Source organism: Globicephala melas, chromosome 21 (assembly GCF_963455315.2).
Source record: "Globicephala melas chromosome 21, mGloMel1.2, whole genome shotgun sequence".
NCBI lineage: Eukaryota > Metazoa > Chordata > Mammalia > Artiodactyla > Delphinidae > Globicephala > Globicephala melas.
This window is the reverse complement of record NC_083334.1, coordinates 12714405-12733745: the sequence shown is the minus strand read 5'-3', so window position 1 is coordinate 12733745 and position 19341 is coordinate 12714405. Positions and strand designations below refer to the sequence as shown.

The 19341-nt window shown below is 46.0% G+C and overlaps 1 protein-coding gene across 7 annotated transcripts in view; it reads left to right on the top strand.

The window, feature by feature from the left end:
- IRF2 (interferon regulatory factor 2) overlaps window positions 1-19341 on the top strand; it is a 133752-nt gene that overhangs the window by 89742 nt on the left and 24669 nt on the right. For 6 of the 7 annotated variants that reach the window (XM_060291343.1, XM_060291344.1, XM_060291345.2 and 3 more), the window contains 4 exons: window positions 3677-3772; window positions 11755-11854; window positions 13089-13265; window positions 13584-13630. In XM_060291343.1, coding sequence (XP_060147326.1) covers window positions 3686-3772; window positions 11755-11854; window positions 13089-13265; window positions 13584-13630 — 411 coding nt within the window. In that variant the 5' untranslated portion in view covers window positions 3677-3685. Of the gene's footprint in view, window positions 1-3676; window positions 3773-11063; window positions 11187-11754; window positions 11855-13088; window positions 13266-13583; window positions 13631-19341 lie in introns of those variants that run through there. The other variant, XM_070044596.1, reaches the window with a different exon arrangement.

The window sequence follows — 19341 nt, the reverse complement described above, 5'->3', positions numbered from 1 at the left end:
TATAGAACCATAAATTTAAGCATTTCACTTTTAAAAACAGCACAGTGTACAAGAAATGAAGCTTACAGAAAAGATAAATCAGATTATGAGCCTTCATGTTACCAACGGATTCCTAGAATCACAGATAACCTCAGAAATTATCTTTGTGAAACCTCTCCTTTTTCTAGATGATCAAAGTATCCACCAGAGAGATTGAGTGACTGGCCCGAGGACACACAGTGGTAATGACAAAGCCAGGACTGGAACACGAGCGTCCCGATTTCTGGTGTATTTTGGTCCTCTTGGCAAAAATAGCACCTCTTTGTCTTCTCTACCGAGCTCCATGCCTTCTTCAGCTCTGTTCAAGCAACGCTGGCCTAGGTGTTGCTGCCCATGGGAAACTGGCCTTAAAGAAGGAAGACCAGTCTATCATCTTGAATTTCACTGATAGAAGCTAGAAAACACATGCCACGTAGGCATGAGTTTCTGGTGCTGGCTGCGTGTAGAATTCTACCTTTCCTTTCTTTCACCGGAGGATGCATACTTGAGAGTCATGAGAAATCTATGTCAAACGGCAACCTTTTTATTCTGGGTTGTGTGGCGAGACCACTGGTAATTCATTACCTGTTCAGTGTGTTTGTCGCAGGGGGCGGGGGAGCAGGCTGTAAAATCAAGTAAGACAGAGGACGTGCCTCCAGGTAAAAGGGTTACCTTTCATTGTGTATCATCAGGCATGTCCTAGCCGTTAAAAACAGCGATACCATAGAACCTGAAATAAGTGAAGCCCTTGATAATAGAGTTTTCCCTACTCGGATCAGAAAGCTTTTTGAACTATTTCAGGTGACCGTTTTTTCCAAATGGGTTGTCTGTGAAAAAAAATAGGGGAGGGGGCTTCCCTGGTGGCGCAGTGGTTGAGAGTTCGCCTGCCGATGCAGGGGACATGGGTTCGTGCCCCGGTCCGGGAAGATCCCACATGCCGCGGAGCGGCTGGGCCCGTGAGCCATGGCTGCTGAGCCTGCGCCTCTGCAACGGGAGAGGCCACAACAGTGAGAGGCCCGCATACCGCAAAAAAAAAAAAAAAAAAATAGGGGAGGAATATGTTATTATAATGACGGATTGGAAGCAGGGGCATGTTTCCGTGTTGCTGAGCTTGTCATCTTGTCCCCTCGGAAGCGCGTGTCACTACGTAGCTCCTCTTCCTACTGCCCTGACTTAGCTGCGCCCTTTCTGTGTCTTAAGATCTTCTCAAGAAGGAGGATCTGATCGGATTGACTGGGCAGAGCCCTTACAGTGCACACTCACCCAGTGCATCTAATGTGGACAGCTTTTCCTGATGCTCCCAGAACTCTCCATAACTCCTCTTATCATCCTGGACACAGGATGCTCCGTGGGCTGTGGGAATTATCTTCTCTCCTGTCTCCCGCTAGACTGGGAGTCCCTAGATGGCAGGGACTGTCTTCTTTCTTCCTACTCCTGGAACATCACTCTTGATATATGATCTTTGAGTGGGTGGGTGAAAGAGTGAGTGAGTGGAACAACTTGAGACCCACTCAGAGCAGCTGTGTTGGGGGCTCCCTGTGGCCGTTCCATGTCCTTTTGGACTGTCCCTGCAGTTCCCGTCACTCCTGAAGCCACCAGATGAGTGGGCGGGGCCAGCCTGCCATGGTGACGGCACCTTGCCTGATCTTCAGAACTGGCTTGGTCCTTGTATTGCACATCTCGGAGGGGGCGGGGTGGGGGGACGGCCGCATTTAGGCTTAGTAGGATTAGCCAAAGACCTAGAAGAGGTAGAGCTCCTACTCCCAGCGAATTTACACTTTGGTTAGGAAGAGAGGCTGAGCACAGCTGAAAAGTTTGCATTTAAGATAAGAGTTAGATAAGAAGAAAGACAACATTGGAATAGCTGCCCTGACGCAATGTTCGATTTTCAAATGAGCAGTACAGGATCCCTTGGTATTGTGGGGCCTGGAGGGGGACAGCTTCCTTCCGCTGGAGCGTCCGGGGGGGCCTCGTGGTGGAGGAGGGCGGAGGCTGCGTCTTGGAGGACTGCTGGGGGTTGGCAAGGCCAAGAAGGAGGAACAGAGAGGCAGCGGCAGGCGGCGTCTGAGACAGCGAGTAGGTCAGAAGTGGGGCAGAGGGCCAAGGGAAAGGCAGGGGCTAGGATTTAGTTCCAGAATTGAATTAGGCTCTACAGGCAGAGGGCGGGGCCCCAGGTGGCGGAGCAGCTGCACGTAGGGGAGACGGGAAGGCCTTTGTGAGCTGGACGAGGAGATTACTGAGACTTTGACCATCTCAGCCTGAAGTCATCTGAATAGAATATTCAGAGCTCGTTTTTGGAGGAGAAAATGAATAAAGGAAAGATGAGGCAGCCCAGGGTTGAAAAGAGGATGATGTCCCGCTGTGCACGAAGTCCTGTGGAAGGGATGCTTGCTCGCCATTGTCTCAGCTTTTGAATCCTGCATCGAATTTAAACTTCCGTGTAAACAGGCTGAAGATGAGTGATAGACGGCACTGTGTTAGTGACCCCGCTCTGGGTGTATTTAGGTGGACAAGGGAAAGACTGTCTAGAAATGCATCTGGAAGGAGGGGAGAGAAGTGTTATGTGGGCTGGTGGAGGACAGGTGACCCCAGGCCAGAGGAGGCAGATGGCAGTGAGGAAAGACCCTTGAGGGAACATTCCAAATAAGAGATGCTTTCGGGCTTCCCCGGTGGCGCAGTGGTTGAGAGTCCGCCTGCCGATGCAGGGGACACGGGTTCGAGCCCTGGTCCAGGAAGATCCCACAGGCTGCGGAGCAATTAAGCCCGTGTGCCACAACTACTGAGCCTGCGCTCTTGAGCCCACGTGCCACAACTAATGAAGCCCGTGTGCCACAACCACTGAAGCCTGCGTGCCTAGAGCCTGTGCTCCACAACAAGAGAAGCCACTGCAATGAAAAGCCCTCGCACCGCAACGAAGAGTAGCCCCCGCTCGCTGCAACTAGAGAAAGCCAGCGCACAGCAACGGAAGACCCAACGCAGCCAATAAAATTAATTAATTAATTAATTAATCTTTTTAAAAAAGTACTAAAAAAAGAAAGAGATGCTTCCAGGTCAAAGCGATGCTGAAGCCAGAGCTAGAGGCTGGTGCACTCTGCAGGGAGACAGACGACATCAGGAGGGGTGGCCAGTGGGTGAAAGGCCTTGGAACCGCGTGAATTGATTCCGTAAGCGCTTGCAAGTGCCCATGCCGGGGCTTCGACGCGTGTCTGTTACCCAGATACCCTCGAGGAATGACTTGGTTACTCTGTCCACCCTCGGCTCTTGGAAGGATAATACCCAAAGATATTTGTCAGGCCCTGGTCCTCTGAGTACCTGATACACTGAAGGTACCTGCCGTAAACACAGCCCAGCGTTAGGCGTCCGGGCCCTGTGACTGGCCGAGTTTCTGCGTCATGGGACCCTCTCAGCTGAGAGCAGGGGTGGCCTGCACCACCACCCCACCGAGACGGCCTCTGGGGAATGAGCACCGCACTCAAGCAGGGGCGGGGGGCTCTAGGGCAAATCCCCTGATAAGCTCTCAGGGCCCCCCAGCCCCCATAAGCTGTGCGGTTTTGAGGAAGAGGAAAATAGAAGAGGGTCAGGCAGGGGTGTCAGACTTCACGGTGCAGACATGACAGTGGGTAGCAGAAATGCCTGATGTGTTGCTTCTCTTCTGCAGAAGGGCACCATGCCGGTGGAGAGGATGCGCATGCGCCCGTGGCTGGAAGAACAGATCAACTCAAACACGATACCAGGGCTGAAGTGGCTTAACAAGGTAAGTGCGCGTGTGTGTGCGCGTCTGCTTGTATGCGCATGGGTGTGTGCATCTGTGTGAGAGAGACCCTGACTAAGCCGGTGCCTGTGGATCACCGCAAGTGAAACTGTTCTTCGTGTCCAAAATATTATGCTTATTATTTACAAAAAACAACCAAGCAAAAAGGATCGTGAAAATATGAAATTATCGTACAAGGAAGACTTATCATCCTCTCAGACTGTAGCCTCGACCCCGAGGTAAGGCTCTGGTCTCGTGGATGACTGTTGATGGGAAGCTTCTTGCTGTATTTCTGTTCAGTAATTCTTACCTTTTTCCTTCTCTAAATTCCGTTCTTCCTTCTGGTTTTCGAGGATTAGAGGACATGGAACCTGTAGGGCTTTCTGCTGGGAATGGAGCATACTGATTTTCTTTTCACTATCTCTTTATGTAAAGAAAACTTTTGTTTTTGTCTTAAAAAATGGTTTTATTTTTATCATGAAATCCTGTTTGTGTGCCTCCCTGTCCTAAAAAAGCAGTATTGCATCATTTACACCCCCTATCTATACATAAATACTTCCTTACTTTTATCAACCTGAGAACGCTCAGTGTAGTTGATCCTGCCTCTCATGGGCGGAATCAGGAAGACATGGGATGTAAAAGTAAAGACCACCTGAAAACATTTAGTTAAAATCTAGAAAAGCAACGAATACATCATGCTTTCTCTAAGATGGCCCGAGAGAGATTGCTCTCGCACTACCAGGAATTGCAGTTCTTCGGAGCAAATGTCTTTTTCCTCTTCTGCCTCCCCCCTGCGTTTTTAATCTTAAGGACACGATGAATAATTTAGCAGGTCAGCCTTTACCTTTGTATCACGTGCTCCAGAGCTTCGAGCCAGATTGTGGCCGCTCCTAACAAGTGTACAAAATATTGCAGCATATTTTTTTTTTTTTACTAATGTTACTCCTTGCTTCATTTTATTTTTTCAGTTATCTCTCAAATCTTATTTCTTTTTGTTCTTTTCCCCTCATTTACCTATTTTTTCACTTATTTTAAGTGTAACAGTGTATGTATTTGAATGGATCTGAGTCCCTTCTGAAACAAGATGGGGTAGAAGTAAACAGACATACTTTAAGTAAAGCGTATGCTCACTTCACGTGACCTGTCATGTATTTTAAGGTCTAATGGCAAACAATATATTTTTCCAGGCTTGCAATGTCTATAGTGTTTTAGGTTTATATCCTGGAGGGGCTTTGTAATTAGCCTGTTGCAAAGAAACAGACGAGAAGTCAGGTTGCCCCTCGTCCTGCTGGGTTAGCAGGGGCGCATGCAGAGGTGTCAGTAAAGGGGAGATGATAGTCAAAGGAGAGTTGAAGAGACATAGGGTCCTCAAGGACAAGAATAACGATAGTGATAATGATAAAGCTAATTTATGGAGTGCAGGCCCTTCTCTGCGCAAGATCGTGCATTCACTCCCATAATCCCCACTGTGGGGTAGATGCTGTTATTTTTTCCATTTTGCAGACAAGGAAACCAAGGCTTGTAGGTTTAGTAGGATTCTATTGTGAAGAACAAAGTAACATTGCCTATTATTGATTTAGGGTGTGAAATTAAAGCAGATGTTGCTGATTTCCGAAGAGAAGTAAGTTTGCTCTTGCTTTTTCTTTTTTTAAAACCCACCCACCCGTTCTGGCTGGCTCAATGCAGTGGCGCACTTACAGTGTCACTGCGTCTCCTGCACCAGGTGGGTGCTTGACGTGCTACAGTTTTTTCTCTGTAGTAGGTTGAATGGCGGCCCCCTCAAAAGATAGGTCCGCATCCCGAGCCCCAGAACTTGTGGATGTGAACTTATTTGGAAAAAAGAGTCTTGGCGGGTGTAATTAACATAAGGATTTGCGGATGAGATCATCCTGGATTATCCCGCTGGGCCAATCCAACGACAAGGGTCCTTACAAGACACAGAAGAGGAGACACACATCCAGGGAAGAGGGGGCGGAGACTGGAGTGATGCAGCCACAAGCCAAGAACAACTGGAACCGCCAGAAGCCGGAAGACGCAAGGGAGGATTGTCCTCAGAGCGTCTGAAGGGAACGCAGCCCTGCTGCCCTCTTGCTTTTGGATTGCTGGCCTCCAGAACTGTGGTCGAATCCGTTTCTGTGGTGGTAAAGCCGCCCAGCGGGTGGCAGTTTGTTACGACGGCTGTAGGGAACTTACACATCCTCGCAGGGTAGCTTCCTCACCGGTACTCTGCACTGAGACACCTTTTCCTCCGGCCACTGTGCCCGTGTTTTTCGGATAGAGGACCAGAAAGTGCATGGATGCCTCTTGGTGCAAGTGAGCACTTGACCCCTCTCCGGCTCTTGGCTCGTGAGTTCCCTTCCCTGGTCCAGAGGGACAGGAGACTGTCCCCTTGTCCTCTGCTGGGCTGGGTGTGGGCCAGGCTGAAGCAAGGAGGGTGTGCTGTGACTACAGCACACGGCACCACTCAGGACGGCGCTGTCCCAGGAGCTTGTGGGCTGCCTGAGCGCCCAATGTGGACAGAGCCGTGCCTGTCCATGTAGACCTCAGGTGGCCTCAGGGCATTTCCTCTCCGTACCCACACCTTCCCAGGGCATCTATTTATAGGTTTCTGCCAACTCAGGCTGGCTGGCGTTCGTCTGTCCACAGAAATATTTCACTCAGACCCTACTGTTATTTCCTGCCCATTCATAAGCCTAAGAATCCCTGTTCGTGGGCTTCCCTGGTGGCGCAGTGGTTGAGAGTCCGCCTGCCGATGCAGGGGACACGGGTTCGTGCCCCGGTCCAGGAAGATCCCATATGCCGCGGAACGTCTGGGCCTGTGAGCCATGGCCGCTGAGCCTGCACGTCCGGAGCCTGTGCTCCACAACGGGAGAGGCCACAACAGTGAGAGGCCCGCGTACCGCAAAGAAAAAAAAAAAGAATCCCTGTTCGTGTTTTGAGTGGTTTGAGGCCATTCCAAATTCTCCTCTCCCGCTGGAGCCTGTTGTGACTCCTGGAACACCTGTGCTGTCTGCGGCGCTTTGTCATTCACTTGTGCCTTAGCTGTGTTCCAAGTGTCGGTCCTCACGGTGAGGCACTCCAGGCTGGCCGTGCCAGAGGGCAGGTACCAGGGCTGTCTTGATTGTTGCTGCGAGCTCAGTGCCAGGCCTCGTGCCCGACACCCAGGAGGTAACATCGTGCTGAGAATGAATGGATGAATGATGGGCGCTTGAAGGGGAGGAACATCAGTGACTCTGTTTTTGTTCTGTTAAGATAATTAGACTTAAGAACACGGGGTTGGCAGCTGTCACGTGCCTCTCAAATGGGGACACCGTCAAACCCAGTGCATTCTTAGTAAGAGACACATAGGTGGTTAATTAATGCCTTAAATTTGTTTCCACCTCCTCCTTTCAATACATGAGGGGTGGAGGGTGATGGAACGGGTCCTCTGGGTTCTTCTGGAGGAGCGGTGAGGAAGTTTGGCAAAGCAATATTAGAACTAGTTCTTGAAAGGGGTCGTGGCTTGGGCCAGTTACTTTTTATTATGAATATTTGCAAATAGACATAGTGTGCTTGAATGATCTAATGACTAGGAAGAATAGCGCAATAAATTCCCATCTAGATTTAAAACTCACATCTAGATTGAACAATCATTAACATTTAAAAAGGATCTGTGGGGTGTGTGGTAAAGCAGCTCCCTGACACCGTACATCTGTAAGATCCAGGAAGGCTTCTTATAGAGCCACAATACCACTATAGGTAATCGTAAATTAATCGTAAGTAATCGTCACTTAAAATGTCATTACTGCCCTGTTCATATTCAGAATGCCTTGAGTATTCCCCAGATATCTTTTTACAATTGATTTGTTCAGTCAGAAGCCAAAGAATGTGTGCAGGTTGTGTTTGGTTCCTGACTATGAATGGTGCGCTCTCCCTTTTTCCGTCTCTCCATTGGCTTGTTGAAGAGACCAGCTCAGTTCTGGATTTGTCCTCATTTTTGCTTGTGGTTTCCCTGGGCTGTTTCTTGAGGAAGGAAGGAGGTGGTCGCATTCAGGTTCACCGTTTTTCTTGTCGCTCCGATTGATTCCCACCCTGGTTTTTTTTTGTTTTGTTTTGTTTTGTTTAATTAATTTATTTCTGACTGCGTTGGGTCATCGTTGCTGCGCACGGGCTTTCTCTAGTCGCGGCGAGCAGGGACTACTCTTCGTTGTGGTGCACGGGCTTCTCATTACGGTGGCTTCTGTTGTTGTGGAGCACAGGCTCTAGGTGCACGGGCTTCAGTAGTTGTGGCGCGCGGGCTTCAGTAGTTGTGGCTTGTGGGCTCAGTAGTTGCGGCTCACAGGCTTAGTTGCTCCGCAGCACGTGGGATCTTCCCGGACCAGGTCTGCACGTCCCCTGCATTGACAGGTGGATTCTTAACCACTGCGCCACCAGGGAAGCCCCCCAACCCTGGTTATTGACGTTCTTATTTCTTACCGGAGATCTGCCTGGACCAGGCACCAAGGCCCCTCCCCAAGCCTGGGAGATCATCAGGTAGCTCCCTACCTTTTCCTGCTCTGCACTTTGAGAGCAGGCTTGTGCTTGTGTAAATATCAGGTCATCTCGGAACAAAGTAAGAAGTCCAAACAAAAATAGCAAACGACATCGGAACATCTTGTAAATATTGGGGGAGTGAAGAGGCACAGGGAGATAAGAGGACTAGTTTCCATTTGGGGCCAAGCTGTGTTTGCTCTGCTTTGCTCAAGATCATCTCGTCTTCTCAACTCGAGCCGGGCTTCTCTCTCCTGCCTGCAGGTGGGCAGAGGTCTCTATGTATCTAAACTTGAGTAGCTCCGCTACTGCATTTAGTCCTTCCGTGCACGCTGTGTGTAGACACCAGGTGTGGGGACCCGGCGCTTGGGATTCTGATGGCACAGCCTGATGTCACAGAGTCTACGCAGAGCAACGCCCTCCCTGTCCCATACAACCAGAATGTTTACTGGTCAGAATCTCTTTCAGGTTTAAAATGAGTTTTGCCATCTTTATCTTTCAACGTAGTTTTGCAATTTGAAAAACTAGTTAAAAGTTACATGTAGTTTTTTAAAAAATTTACCATTTTAAAATGTGCAATTCAGTGACATTCAGTACATTCACAATATTATGTAGCCGTCACGACCAGAACTTTTTCATCACCTCAGAGGGAAGCACTGTACCATGAAGTAGTCACTTACCATTCTCCTTTCCCTGGTTCATGGCAACCACTGATCTGCTGTCTGTCTCTTTGGATTTGCCTCTTCTGGATATTTCATATAAATGGACTCTTTCAACATGTGGCCTTTGGTGGAAGGTGTCTTTCCCTTAGCACAGTGCTTTAAAGGTTCATCCCTGATGTAGCACGTATCATACTGCGTTCCTTTTTGTGGCTGAATAATATTCCATTTTATGCATGTGTAACATGTTCTTTTTCTGTTCCATCAGTGGGTGGACATGTGGGTTGTTTCAGTCTTTTGACTATTGTTGAGTAGTGCTGCTATGAACATTCATGTATAAATGTTTGCATGGACAGCTGTTTGTAATTCTTTGAGTGAAATTACTGGATCATGTGGTAATTTGTGTTTTGTTTTTTTTGGTGTGTTTTGTTTTTTTGTTTTTTTTGCAGTACGCGGGCCTCTCACTGCTGTGGCCTCTCCCGTTGCGGAGCACAGGCTCCGGACGCACAGGCTCAGCGGCCATGGCTCACGGGCCCAGCCGCTCCACGGCATGTGGGATCTTCCCGGACCGGGGCACGAACCCGTGTCCCCTGCATCGGCAGGCGGACTCCCAACCACTGCGCCACCAGGGAAGCCCTGTGTTTAATTTTTTGAGGAACAGCCAAGCTGATTTCCAGAATGGCTGCGCCATTTTCCATCCCCACCAGCGATGTGTGAGGGTTCCAGTTTCTCCACGTCCTCACCAGCACTTACTATTTTCTGTTTATTTTTTTAAAAATTCTAGCCAGCCTAGAGGATATGAAATGGTATCTTAGTGCTGTTTTGACTTGCATCTGCCTGATGATTAGTGACGTTGAGCCCCTTTTCATGTGCTCATTGGCCATTTATTTATCTTCTTTGGAAAAAGGTCTATTCACATCCTTTGCCCATTTAAAGAGGATCCATGGTGGATAATTGCTAGGTTCAGTCATTACTTTTGTGGTTTCATGGTTTGAGCATGGTTTCTGGGAAACTAGTTTCGGGAGGTGTGTGTGTGTGTGTGTGTGTGTGTGCCTGCAGACACGCAAATGCTTGAAAAGATCTACTTATAAAATCAACTTTGTGTCTTAGGAGATAGATTTCAGATTGTGTCACCCCAGATCTCCTTTGTCCTAGAAGAAAGTACAACAGCGGATCCTTTAAGGATCTGTACCTTTAAGCATAAACCTTTAGATTCTGGTTGTGTAGTTCAGGAAAAGTTCTTTCACTGAGATAAATTCATTTGCACGTTTTTCCCTTTCATGTGAACGTCAGAAACTGCATTAAGTGATTTTGCCCTCTTATTTTCATCTACAGTAAGAAATAAAGTTTCACTCAGCCCTCTTCTGATCACTGCCCTTTTGAATCTGGCCAACCTGAAACCCTGCCCTCTCTCAGTGGATGATACAGCATGAACAAGGAGGGATTTATGAAAAATCTCTCGCTTTCAGTTCTTCTTTACTGACCAAGTTTTAAATACATAGAATTTTCCCTTTTAACAGTTCTAGGGAGATCTCAAATGTTCTGACATATTTTTAGTTCAGGCTTTGCAATATGTACGGTGGGGAGGGGCAAGTCCCTTTTGGGTCGGTGGGGACCGTTTGTATCTTGCATTGTGTGAGACCAAAGTGGTGGAAAATCCCTACTGACATTTTCCTTCCTGCTCCAGTGTATTGTGCAGAGATCCGCATACCTAGAAATTATCAGACCTACCTTAAGAGCTTAAAAAAATATGGTTTTCCTGGGTTTTAATCTCCATGGAGTCCAAGTCAACAGATCTGTTGTAGGACAGGAAATCTTCTATATCTAAACCCCGGGAGACAACGGGTGATATGAATAAGTGACTGAATATGGGATTACACGGCCTCGGTTTTGAATTTAGATACTTACTACTATAAGGTCCTTGGCTAGAAAATTTAATTCTGTTTCTCAGTTTCCTCAACTGTAAAGTGGAAAAAAATAACATACGTGCAGCTCGTTAGGGTGTTGCAAAAACCAAAACTGAGACCACGTGAACATGCCAAGTGAACCAAGTTTCACATAAGTAGTTTTACTACAAGTGTGACTTTGTTTCCAAAGCACTGGTTTCTAATCCTATGTTTGCCAGGATTGATTTTAAGCAATTTTGAGTTACCTCTTGGGATATGAGAGAGATGGAGAGGGTCTGCTATAAGAAGAACAGTACTCGAGGGACTTCTCTCCAGAAAAGGAGTATCATCTTCGTATCATTGGTACATCTTTGTTTGTATTTATTGCTATTTCATGCAGGGTAGCAGACACATAGGGATTAGAACAAAATCTTCTATTTCTGTTGGCTGCGTGAGCAGATTGAGATAATTAGTCTCTGTGACAATGGCCTCAGACACCCCCAACTTCCCTTTAGCGGCAAAGTGAGTGTTCATTTGGAGAGTCGCCTAATTTTTAATTTACCTAAGGCAGAAGGAGTTCCTCTTTACCAAGTGATGGGAGTAGATCATAAGACTAAGCATTAGAAATTTCAGTAAATGGCCAGTTACCTGTGTTCCTATAAAGGAAAGGAGGCACATTGGCATTTCCCAAATCATCACCGTTGACCTTGAAATTTATTTTTATCCTACCAGACTCCACTTGCCTCTCAGTCTCACCTGGTAGACTCTCAAGGTTTGGGGCCCAGTGGGGAAGTGGGTTTGGTTCACAGTAGATACTCAGCACACCCAGTGATACTTAGCAGGGAATCTTACTAGCTGGAACTAGCTATAAACTTCTGCAATGGTGGCCTGAAACCCAGGGCTGCAGTGCTTATTGATTTTTTTTTTTCAGGAAAAGAAGATTTTTCAGATCCCTTGGATGCATGCAGCTAGACACGGGTGGGATGTGGAAAAAGATGCACCGCTCTTTAGAAACTGGGCCATCCATACAGGTATTAACCCCGCATTGTTTATAGAGCCCGGCGTTGTTGCTTTTTTGTGGTTGTTTTCATGCCTTTAGGTATAAGTGACAAATTAAATTGCAAAATATTTAAAGTGTACATTGTTTTTTGGTGACAATGTTTAAGTTCTACTCTCTTGGCAAATTTCAGTTATACTGTAGACTGTTAGCTATCGTTTATTTTTACTACATATATAAAATCTCCTGGTTTATGACTTCATGAAAATAGCTCTGATAAACCTGGGACTTGTTCCCAGGCACATCTAGGACACGTGGGGTACAGCCTGCATCACTCAGAAGTGATACTCGGGCTTCCCTGGTGGCGCAGTGGTTAAGATTCCGCCTGCTAATGCAGGGGACACGGGTTTGAGCCCTGGTCTGGGAAGATCCCAGATGCCGCGGAGCAGCTAAGCCCGTGCGCCACAACTACTGAGGCCCGCACGCCTAGAGCCCGTGCTCCGCAACAAGAGAAGACAGTGCAATGAGAAGCCTGCGCACCACAACGAAGAGTAGCCCCCGCTCGCTGCAACTAGAGAAAGCCTATGTGCAGCAACAAAGACCCAACACAGCCACAGACAAACAAACAAACAAATAAATAAATAAATTTATTTTTTAAAAAAAGAAGTGATGCTCAACCCATTCCATAGAAAACTTAGTCCTTAAATTTCCTGTAAATGTGGTTTTCTGATGAAGTTCCCCAGGTGTGTACCAGGGGAATATAGAACTTATTTGTTTTGCGTCGTATAAACTTGGGTCAAATTTATCTCCCGCAAAGGTAGTCAAGATTATATTTATTTATAACAAAATTTAACTAGCCAGCTATTTGCAGGAACGGACTTTTACTTAATGTTTGAGAGTCAGATGAAAAAGAGACCTTCCAGTTGCCTGTGCTTGTCGGTCTACTGGCCTCCTAGCTTTGTCTTTTCCTTACCCTGATTCTCCGTTCTTCTACCATTATAATTTTCTCTCAAGCTATTTCGTAGAGCCAGGGTGACCAGTTTGTCCCAGTTTGCCTGGAACCTTCGGGTTTTAAAACAAAAATTCCTGCATCCCAAGAACCTGCTCAGCCCCAAATAAACCAGGAGGTTTGCTCACTGTAGGTGTGGCCTAGAATTAAAAGGGTTCTCTGTACTACCTGCCAGCAATCCTGTCTCCAGACATTTTTACTCTAGAAATAATTTTTCCCCTCTTTTTCTTAACTTTGATTCTTTCAACTATTTTGTTAGGAAAGCATCAACCAGGAGTAGATAAACCTGATCCAAAAACATGGAAGGCGAATTTTCGATGTGCCATGAACTCTCTGCCTGACATTGAAGAAGTCAAAGATAAAAGCATAAAGAAAGGAAACAACGCCTTCCGAGTCTACCGAATGTTGCCTTTATCTGAACGACCTTCTAAGAAAGGTAGATAACGATATTTAGTGACTGAAACAATGATGGCTTGATATATCTTATAGTGCCTTTGTGATTTCTTTATTTCCACATCTGTAGTCACAGCAAGGATACAACCCTCGTTCCCGTTGTGGATGATAATTCTGCTCTTACCTGGCTGGGGAAAATGACTCTCAGGGCCCCCCAGGAGCAGTCAAAGAAGCATTTGGGATCTTGGCCATGTACAGATTAAAGCAATAAGTTCATTGAGAGTTTCAGAAAGAATTTAACTTAGGGAAAATGCCTCTCTGTTCTTCATGAATTAATCCAGAACTATTTTTGTTGCCACAGGAAAGAAACCAAAGACAGAAAAAGAAGACAGAGTGAAGCACATCAAGGTAATCTTTGTTCAGAGAGGAGGCCAGAGCTGTGATCATACTAATGATTCATATTCTGTCTCATAAAAATAAGTGATGTGATCTCTGTGAAGTATTTAATCTTGCTTCTTTTGCTGTTGCGTTTCATGTGCTTTACACGTCTCCTCTTTGGCATGTACCCACTTGTAGACTCAAGTACACACATCCCCTGCTTCATCCAACTTCCCTGAGCAATTTATGAATGAACTCACAAATCCAGGCTGAGCTTGACAGTCTCAAGCCTCCATCTGGTCCCTGCAACTGTTGCCAGCATGTCACTTAGTTCCAGCTAAGCTCCAGCCACCAGCTACTATCTGATGATATTAAGTAGATTTTCAGGCCATTAAATATTTTTAAAAGTATATTAAATAGTATATACTTACATTAGAATGTATTACCTATATTTATATATATGTATTGTGTTGGCCAACCCAGTATGTATGTATGAATGTATGTATGTATGTATGCATGCATGCATGTATGTATGTATGCATATATTCCATGACAAGCCATTAGTTTGGGGACACAGAGGTCTGTTCAAGCTCTCTGTTCGTGTGGATCTCAATAGTTTTTTTCCTGCTCCACTATAGAACCAGCTTTCATAACTTCCAAAAGTTTTCCGTAGGGATGCGTTTGTGTGTGTGAGCTTTTCAGTGGGCTGTGTAGTCAAATCCACTGCAGTGTGAGGGTCTTTGTGTGTAGATTAGGTGGCCCTTGTCAGATAGCCAGAGAACTGCCCAATATCCCATGCAAAATCGAGGGTGAGCTCAAGTTGCTAAGCAAAGAGCAGACACTGCAGTCCAGACTCATAGACCATCAGAGAGAAGATTGTTTCACCGTGCCCTGTTTGCAGATGAAGAAACAGAGGCTCGAGAGAGTTGAGTGACATGGACCCAAGGGCAGTGGAACATGTGGCCAAGTTCGCACGGTTATTTAGAACTGAACTTAAAAGAGATGCCAAGCATTCCGGTTTCTACTCTAGAATAACTCTTGAAGGAAAAACCAAATTGCCCAGACGGCACAATGTTTAAAAGCAAGCCACTTAGTCAAAATAATCGGAAAAAAATACCCAAAAAATGTACTTCAGTTTGAATTGTGAAGGTAGAGGGAAAACTTAGGTAAATTGTTAAAGTTTCAGACACATTTACTCCTGCAACGGAAAATCAATTTTTTAGCTAGAGTGTTTTAGCAGTAAGACCTCCAGTTTCCACTTCCAGTATTTTTAGTTGGTGACTTATTTTAAATATAGCATAGTATAGGCCTCATTTTATTATAAGTTTTTATTATGGAAAAACTTTATACACAGGAAGGAGGCAAGTGAGTCAAACGTACTTCATAGACCGTCACCCCGATTTCAGCATTAATCAGCTCGTGGCCATTTTGTCTCATTAGTACCTCCCTCCACTTCCATACATCCAATATGAAACTGCAGATGTTCAACCATTTTTGACTTACAAAAACAATTTCATATGGTTCAGCCCAATATTTTAAAGCAGATTCCAAACATCTTATTTCTTTCATGACTACGTCAGTATATATCTTTAAAAGATAGACACTCTTTAAAAATAATACAGTATCATTATTGCATCCGAAAAAATTAACAGTAGTTCCTCAAAAACATCAAATATCCAGTCAGTGTTCAAATTTCCAATTTGTCTCGTAAGTGTCATAATTTTGATACAGTCTGTTTATTTGAATCAGGATCTGTATAAGGTCCACATGTTGTGATTTTTGGATATGTCTCTTAAGTTTTTTTAACCTATAGGTTTCCCCTAGATTACTTTAAAAAAATTTATTTTTTCTTGGAATGAAAAAACCCTGTTATTTGTTGTATCAAGTTCCCCACAGTTTGGATCTTTTTAGGGCCTACGTTCTGATTATTGTTGTTTAGTCAGAAAAGTGTAACTTCCACAAATATGTGATTTTGAAGAATCTGCTATAATCTTAAGTACAACTATATCATATTTGCTACTAGTTTCACAGCATCTAGCTCAGTGCCTGGTACAGAACAGATAATTAATACATATATGATCACTGAATAGATGAAGATTTGTTGACTAAATAGATGCATAAATAAATGTAATATATGGGGAGGAGGGAGTGGGGGGTTTAGAATGCAGATTAATTTTGCAATCTCAGTTAATGGAGAAATGAAAATGGAGTAACAGATGTTCACTTTTCAACCAGCTTTGCTCAAACATAACCACCAGACTTCACTGGACATCAGATGCCATCGATTGGAAGATGTACCATTATTTTATGTATCTGTAAGCAAGAAAAAACTGCTTGCAGTGAAATCATGACACAGAATTGATTAGAAGGCACGTCCCATTTCAGGGGTGTGGAAATGTGAGGAATGTGCACCTTAGAATTGATGACACATGGTGTTCTTGTAAGTAAAGGACATCTGCAGTCACATCACCGATGGCAGTGTGTTCCACATGGCCAGACACCGCACTGACCCAGGGAAGCAAGTGAGAGATTTCCTCTTAGGTGCAGCCATGTGGGGCCCAGCAGAGAGTACAGTGAGAAATCCTCCTGTGATGTAGACATGGTCAGTGTCCGAAACATGGCCCTCATAGAGACATTGTTCCTTCAGCAGAAGACAGGTGATTTTCATCGGAAAACTTTTGAATTTAAATCTGCTCGCATCTGTCCTATGACGAAGCCTCAGAACGTGGATAAGGCGAGCGGGCTCCCCAGGTTCTGTGGTTCATGACTGCATAGTGTTAATGTTTCTGTAGAGTGGTTCAAAGTTAGTTCTCTAGGTTGTCTGGAATTATATATATAAAGGACCTTATCCTTACTGAGCTGTTAATACATTACTTTTTATTGTTTGTCAAACACCTAAGCTCTGAGTTTTCTGTTCCGTGCATATATATATATATGTGCAACTGGATAGACTAGGTTGGTTTCTTCCGCAGAGAAAATTTGTCTTGTATGTAGTAACTAGGTATGAAAATTTGCTATTAAAACAAGCTCTTCCCAATCTTCCTTTAATTCAAGTTGAATTTTTTTAACATACCTGAAGAAGTCCTAATCTTTTTTTAATTAATTTTTTTTATTGGAGTAGAGTTGATCAAGTTGAAGTTTTAACTAGCAAAGGACGTTTAGAGCACGCAGGCCCACTGTCAGAATATTTCTTGGGCTATTCAGGCAGTTTATCTCCGTGCTCTTTGTGTCCTCCCTAAATAGCTTCCCTGAAACTGGGAGACCCAAGGCTCCTTGACCATGTAATATGTGCAGAAATGCTGCCCCTATATCCCCTGATGTTCTCTTTGGGAGTATATGCTGTGCACTCAGTGAGCCATCTTTTAGTTGAACTAAGCCCTGCCTGCGTGGAGGTAACTGGCTGTCTAAGGAAATAAGAGTAAGAAACACAGTAGTGAGCTGTATGAGATGGGACATCATCATCAGAGCATATTGGTGTTTCAGAAAATGTCACAAGGCCAAGATCAGTAAGGACAGAGGTGGATAAAGCAGCGAGGTGGTAGCTGACGTTTTGGAGCCCCTACCCGGTTCTCAGCTCTGATTATTATCTCATTTAGTTCTTCCTGTGATGGGCAGGGTTTCTCTCTTTCGCATACGTGGGAATGGAGGCACAAAGATGTTGAGTAATTTTCCCAGAGTTGCTCCACTTTATGGAATTGAGATTTGATTCCGGGTTAGTCCAACCTCAGAACCTGTGCTCTTTCACTGCCCTCAGTGCCTCTCAGCCTCTCGGAAGCTGTGGGCTCTGATCCAGGCCTCGGGGGACTCTCCAGTATATCGGTGGACATTCCCCAGCACCAGATCATACGTAAAGCCCTGGAGATCAGAGCTGCTGTTTGGTCTTCGCTGGATGAGTCAGGACACCGGCTTCATTAGAGCCAGAGCCTGAGTGAGGGTACAAGGGGAAACAGAGGCATGTAGGTAGGGAGGATTCGGAATTAATACTTCCTGCCTCAGAGGATTGTTTGCAGAGGACATATGCGTGCTTCGAAGCTGTGAAGTGCTTCCAGATTAAAACATCGGTGTGATGATGGAAAACATGATCCGGGACTGTCTCTAATGTCACTTGGTAAAGACTAGGACTGATCTGTATTAGTTCTGAGTGCAGGCCTCTGGGTGGAGGTTACAGAAAAGCAGGTATTGGCTGAGCAGAACTTTCTAATAGAGCTCTCACCGCCCACAGTGACTTGAGCTGGAATATGCAACAATATGCTCCCTGTCACTGTCCAAAGACAGGCTGAATGACCGACCACCTGTCAGGGCTGATACTGGAGTGATCTGTCCATGGGTTGCAAGGGGTCTTCACTTTTTAAGCCTCACGCCGGCAACCCACCTGAACTTTCAAGAGATGAAATCAGAGCTGCCCTGGAGGGAGCAGGTGGGGGGCCTGTCCTGCCCACTCTGGTGCCTCGCTTTCCTCCTGGTAGCTCTTGGGAGGACTGCTCAGAGCGCAGTCTGCAAACTGGTTGGCAGAGTAACCTCCGTGGATGCTTTTGTGAGACAAGGCACAGCTGAACTCCTTGGGAAGGCTCTGGAGCACAGAGGGGTCGATATTTAAGGGAGGTTTTTCTCACCGTGATGGGAAGCAGCAGATGGGGGCAGAGACTGCAGTAGAGAGTTCAGGTGAAGATGTTGGCAGTTGGAATGGAGAGGAGACATTTCCCTGGAAGAAGAGGTGGGAGGAGGAAGCCAGGTGTGGATCTAAGAGGTGGCCCTGACTTCTCAAGCTTCCTGGAGGGGTTGTTGGGAGCGGAGCATGTTTTGTGGAGAAGAGGGTGAGTTTAACTGTGGACGTGGTGGGCTAGAAAGGGCAGAGGGCCCTCCAAAGCAGACACCAGGTGGACAGTTGGATCTGACAGGCACCGAGCTCGGGTGAGTGTTGGATGCCAGGTGTGTGGTCATTTGCCCAAGAACGATGTTGGAGGCCGTGGGAACAGATGCCTTCCCCAAGAGGGAAGCTACATGAAATGAACACGGAGACCCAAGGAGAAGACGAGGAGAAAAGCCAGCCAAAGAAAGAAGTCTAAGGGGAAGTTGCAGTGGGAGCAGCGAGGAAGAGAATGAAGACGGCCTAGTTCCAAGGGAGGAAGGTGTCCTAGGGCTGGGCAGGAGGCCGCAGCCTGTTTCAGCTGCACTCCTGTTCTTAGTGGCCTCGGGGCCTCCGAGGTATAGAGTGTGCAGTTCCCCAGGCCGACTTTGACTTTCATGAAGCCCAGCTGTCAGCCTGAGATTTTGTTGGTAGAGAGACCTAGAGATGCCTTTAAATTTGGCTTTCAGGAGACTGGCTTTGCACAGATGAATTAGGGCCTTTCTGGAGGTTGGGGATGGGAAATGGTCTTACAGCCATTATATTTGGCCTCTAAGGAGGGGACATGTAGACAAGGGCTGTGGCAACAGAATGAGTGGCCTTGGTTGTCCTCTATTCGGCCCACCCACAAGCCCCTCCAGCAAGCATGGCTTTGAGACCAACCAAAGGAATATTATTTTAGAGGTCTAAGGAAGGCTGCCCCTGCCCCTGCCCCTGCACGCTCTCTTGAGCTGGTTTGCTTTTGCCTAAAGTCCCTTAAACTGTAGAACAAACCTTGGATTCTATAATGAGAAGAAAGGTTCTTGGGCATAAATATTTGGCAGAGTTAATAGATCATGGAGCGGTCTGAACCCAAGTACAATCTGTTTTTTGGTTTTCTTTGGGGCAAGGTGAT